This window comes from Echinops telfairi, unplaced genomic scaffold (assembly GCF_000313985.2).
Source record: "Echinops telfairi isolate 266 unplaced genomic scaffold, ASM31398v2 ScPeMD7_655;HRSCAF=1070, whole genome shotgun sequence".
Lineage (NCBI taxonomy): Eukaryota > Metazoa > Chordata > Mammalia > Afrosoricida > Tenrecidae > Echinops > Echinops telfairi.
In genome coordinates, this window is record NW_022104553.1 from 10,354,593 (window position 1) to 10,358,963 (window position 4,371).

Here is a 4,371-nt window from a genome sequence, read left to right on the forward strand (position 1 = left end):
GAAGGGGCCGCGAGTGAAGATAAAGCGGGGGAAAGGGGCGGAGCTTCGTGCCCTCTGACTTCCTTCCGAAACGGCTGGAGCCCACCGCGCAGGCGCGGGCCAAGGAACGTCTGCGGAGCGCCTCGCTGCAGGCCCGCGGTTTTTGTGCTTGCTGTGACCCGTTAGCTATAAACCGGAATCGAATGCACGACAGTGGGAAAACTATTTGCAAACTTTGTGGGTGCCGCATTTGGTTCAAAAGGTTGTGTGTGTGTATGTGTGTGTTTTATGTTGAGCCCCTCGCGATCAGGAGTCTAGGCACAAGTTTTTATTTTACCAAAGGTGCCTCCATTTCTCTCAAGGACAAATCTCGACCTTCGCATTTTTTCCCCTTCACATTTCTTAACACACTTGCTCAGGAGTGGCCTGTACACAGACCCGAATAGCTTATTAAACACCGATTGTGGCCTCAAACGCAAATCAAATGCAGCTCCCCTGCCTCCACCCGCAATCCCACTTCCCATCTATAACCAAAGCAATGACCATTATGACACAGAGCTTTTTTTTTCTTTAAACTTCATGGAATAAGTCTACTAAAAATCATTTCTCACTATAACCCTGCATCACAATATCCATTTGTGAGAGGTTCATAGTCTGCATGCACAGGATGGGATAATGGATTCTTGGTACGTACATCGTCTCTGCTGGACCTCATCTGGAAATGACCTCAAGGAGAAATCTGCCCCTCTCAACTGAACCCTAAGCACTAAAACCAGCTTATCGTTGAATATAAGCAGTAGCTACAGTTAGCAACTGCTATACCCAAGGTTAAAAGTGCCTGCTGGTTAACAAAATTATTTGCCTGTTTTGAAGCTACTAGGTCATGAAAACTGAAATGCTCTTACTAATCACTTAAATTGAGCTCACAGTTGGGATTCTGTCTCTGAGCTATTTTCAAGATAAAGGCACCGCCTAAAGATACCAGAGTCATTTGCTTTAGGAACAAATTTAATGAGTGACGGCCATCCACACAGGAAGAAGACAGTTGGGGCTAGGCAGAAATAAATAACACATTCAAATGGTTCAGAAAGGCGCCTAGTCTTGCTAAAAGTTCCATCATCAGAATAAAAGGACCTTCATTTGGAAAGATGGCGTACAGAACTCCTCCGTCAGAATCTGGAAAGCACGATACTTAGGTCCAGGTTCGGTCAATGCAAGAATCATAACATTTGAAGATGAGGGGAACCAAATTTAACTTACAGGCACCCTAGAACCTTTCCATTCCAGGTGAAATTAATCTACTTCTTCAATGGTGGGGCCTGCAGCAGGCCTTCCTGATGGATACCCCGTTCCGCAGGCAGGTCCCGCGCATCCGCTCTGGTAGAGTTTTGTAATGACTGGGCTGCACACCTTCTCCAATTCTTTTCTCTTGTGTTCAAACTCATCTTTGTCAGCCAGTTGATTGGCCTCCAGCCATGAAAGGATCTCATTGCACTTTTCTAGAATATTCTTTTTATCAGACTCACTAATCTTGCCCTTCAAGCCTTCGTCACTCACAGCACTCTTCATGTTAAAAGCATAGGATTCGAGAGCATTTTTGGCAGAAATTTTGTCCCTCTGGACCTCATCCTCAGCTTTATACTTCTCGGCCTCCTGCACCATGCGCTCGATCTCCTCCTTGCTCAGGCGGCCCTTGTCGTTGGTGATGGTGATCTTGTTGGCCTTGCCTGTGCTCTTGTCCGTGGCCGTGACGTTCAGGATGCCATTGGCGTCGATGTCGAAGGTCACCTCGATCTGGGGCATGCCCCTGGGGGCGGGCGGGATTCCAGTCAGGTCAAAGCGGCCCAGTAGGTTGTTGTCCCGCGTCATGGCCCTCTCGCCCTCATACACCTGGATCAGCACCCCGGGCTGGTTGTCCGAGTAGGTGGTAAAGATCTGTGTCTGCTTGGTGGGGATGGTGGAGTTGCGCTTGATCAGGACGGTCATCACACCCCCAGCCGTCTCTAAACCTAGGGACAGGGGAGCCACGTCCAACAAAAGCAGGTCCTGTACCTTTTCAGACTTATCACCCATCAAAATGGCTGCCTGTACTGCAGCTCCATAGGCCACTGCCTCATCGGGGTTGATACTCTTGTTGAGATCACGGCCGTTAAAATAATCCTGCAACAGCTTCTGCACCTTGGGGATGCGAGTGGAGCCCCCGACCAAAACAATATCATGAATTTTAGCCTTGTCCATCTTGGCGTCGCGCAGAGCCTTCTCCACCGGCTCCAGCGTGCCGCGGAACAGGTCTGCACACAACTCTTCAAACCGAGCCCTGGTGATGGACGTGTAGAAGTCGATGCCCTCGAACAGGGAGTCGATCTCCAGGTTGGCCTGGGTGCTGGACGACAGGGTGCGCTTGGCCCTCTCACAGGCGGTGCGCAGCCGCCTCACGGCGCGCTTGTTCTGGCCGATGTCCTTCTTGTGCTTCCTCTTGAACTCCTCCACGAAGTGGCTCACCAGCCGGTTGTCGAAGTCCTCCCCGCCCAGGTGGGTGTCGCCGGCCGTGGCCTTCACCTCGAAGATGCCCTCGTCGATGGTCAGGATGGACACGTCGAACGTGCCCCCGCCCAGGTCAAAGATCAGGACATGTCGCTCTCCCTGACCTGCTTTGTCCAACCCATAGGCGATGGCCGCGGCTGTGGGCTCATTGATGATTCTTAGTACATTGAGTCCTGCGATCACACCTGCGTCCTTGGTGGCCTGGCGCTGCGAGTCGTTGAAGTAAGCGGGCACGGTGATCACAGCATTGGTGACCGAGTGACCCAAGAAAGCCTCGGCCGTCTCCTTCATCTTGGTCAGCACCATAGAGGAGATTTCCTCAGGATAGAAAGCCTTTTTCTCTCCTTTGTAGGAAACCATGACCTTGGGCTTCCCCCCATCGTTGATTACCTGAAAAGGCCAAAGTTTCATATCGGATTGCACCACAGGGTCATTAAATTTCCTTCCAATCAAACGCTTGGCATCAAAGACAGTGTTCTGGGGATTCATGGCCACCTGGTTCTTGGCCGCGTCGCCGATCAGGCGCTCGGTGTCGGTGAAGGCCACGTAGCTGGGGGTGGTGCGGTTGCCCTGGTCATTGGCGATGATCTCCACCTTGCCGTGCTGGAACACGCCCACGCACGAGTAAGTGGTGCCCAGGTCGATGCCGATGGCTGTTCCCTTGGGAGCAGCCATGGTTTTCCGAGACCTGTGGAGAAGGAGTGAAACAGAATTTCAGCAGAGTACTTTGTGGCAGGCTAGAGGAGTTTCCCTCAACTGAAGGTGGGCGAGGGGCTGTGGACTGATTTCCATTTCTCTCAGGGTCTCATGCAACTGTCCTGTGCCTATGGGTCTGTGATCTATGTTACTATGGAATCGAATCCGTCTCTTATGGATGACTTTATGTCTGATCTCCTCAAAAGGCATTAACCTCAACGTGGGTTTTGCTGCCCTCGTGGGCAGGACCCTTTACCTCCCATCCCCTATGGGGATTCATCGGGGCTAAGTTCAGGCCAGTTTTGAGCGTGTAGGAATCCAATCAAATTCTTTACAGATTTTCTCCTAAGGGAAAGTGGAGTGCTCCCGGGCACTCTCATCCCCTTAGTCATCTCCTGAGTAAAAAGCCTGCTCTGGGAAGTCAATGACTGCCAAAAAAAAAATTTTTTTTAAATGGGGTTCTGGATCATTCTGTAGAGAAGTCCAATCCCAGGCCACTCCCCCAGCCCCTTTTCGCCAGTACTAACCAAACTGCCACCCGTGGAGCTCCATAATTTATAGCTAAACAAACGACAGAACTTTCCAGAACATTCTCAATCCAGCAAGGACCCGAGTGCCCTGCTTACTCCCACCTCATTCCAGTGAAAGGGATCCTGGCTCACCTATTTCCCTGCCGCCTTCGCTCCAGTTTGGAAATATTCCGGCTGTGGAGCCCCTTCCAGGAGGGTTCCCCTTAGCATCCAAACAGCAAAACGGGCGTCCCCCCTCCCCCCTCCCCTCCCTGCCAGGCACCTCTGAGCCAGGCCCTGGGCCTGTCACCCAGATTCCAATCTGGCCGGTGATGTCAGCAGCAGCAAATCCATTGTAACGTTACTCAAGGGAGGCAGCGTCAACGCAGGCATCCCGCCCGCTGGCCCGCGCCCCGGCTCCCAGACTGAGTCAGGGGGCGAGACCCAGTGGAGTCTGGAGCTTTCTCGGCCAGGACACCAGAAGAGCCTGGAATATTCCGGGGCCGGCTGCCCCGCGGAGCGCGCTGATTGGCTCCGCGGGGAGAAGGCGGGGCTTGGAGGCGACGTTAAAAGCGCAGCGGCCCCGGCCTCGCAGCAACTCACTCCTGCGGAGACCTGCTCCTGCGCACTCGCCGCCTCTCCT

General features: G+C 52.7%; 3 protein-coding genes across 5 annotated transcripts in view; 1 reads left to right on the forward strand and 2 right to left on the reverse strand.

Annotated features, from left to right (window-relative positions):
• The window catches only part of LSM2 (LSM2 homolog, U6 small nuclear RNA and mRNA degradation associated), a 6,000-nt gene extending 5,325 nt beyond the window's left edge, over positions 1-675 (reverse strand). The window contains exon 1 of the mRNA XM_004711801.2: positions 670-675. Coding sequence (XP_004711858.1) covers positions 670-675 — 6 coding nt within the window. The remainder of the gene's footprint in view (positions 1-669) is intronic.
• Positions 676-969: 294 nt separating this feature from the next.
• HSPA1L (heat shock protein family A (Hsp70) member 1 like) lies at positions 970-4,156 on the reverse strand. 3 transcript variants are annotated; one of them, XM_045292819.1, is made up of 2 exons: positions 4,012-4,156; positions 970-3,211 (listed from the first exon to the last, which is right to left on the reverse strand). In XM_045292819.1, the coding sequence occupies exon 2, from the start codon at positions 3,196-3,198 to the stop codon at positions 1,273-1,275; it is 1,926 nt and encodes a 641-aa protein (XP_045148754.1). In that variant the 5' UTR covers positions 3,199-3,211; positions 4,012-4,156; the 3' UTR covers positions 970-1,272. The 3 variants fall into 3 exon arrangements, with proteins under 3 accessions (XP_045148754.1, XP_004711769.1, XP_045148755.1); XM_004711712.3 differs by lacking the exon at positions 4,012-4,156 and adding an exon at positions 3,882-3,970; XM_045292820.1 differs by lacking the exon at positions 4,012-4,156 and adding an exon at positions 3,476-3,497.
• The window catches only part of LOC101659968 (heat shock 70 kDa protein 1-like), a 3,681-nt gene continuing 2,506 nt past the window's right edge, over positions 3,197-4,371 (forward strand). The window contains exons 1-2 of the mRNA XM_004711713.2: positions 3,197-3,245; positions 4,043-4,322. Of these exons, the coding sequence (XP_004711770.2) occupies positions 3,197-3,245; positions 4,043-4,322 (329 nt within the window). The remainder of the gene's footprint in view (positions 3,246-4,042; positions 4,323-4,371) is intronic.

Excerpts from the sequence above, each read along its gene's own strand:
- HSPA1L (XM_045292819.1), bottom strand. The coding sequence starts at position 3,198 with ATGGCTGCTCCCAAGGGAACAGCCATCGGCATCGACCTGGGCACCACT.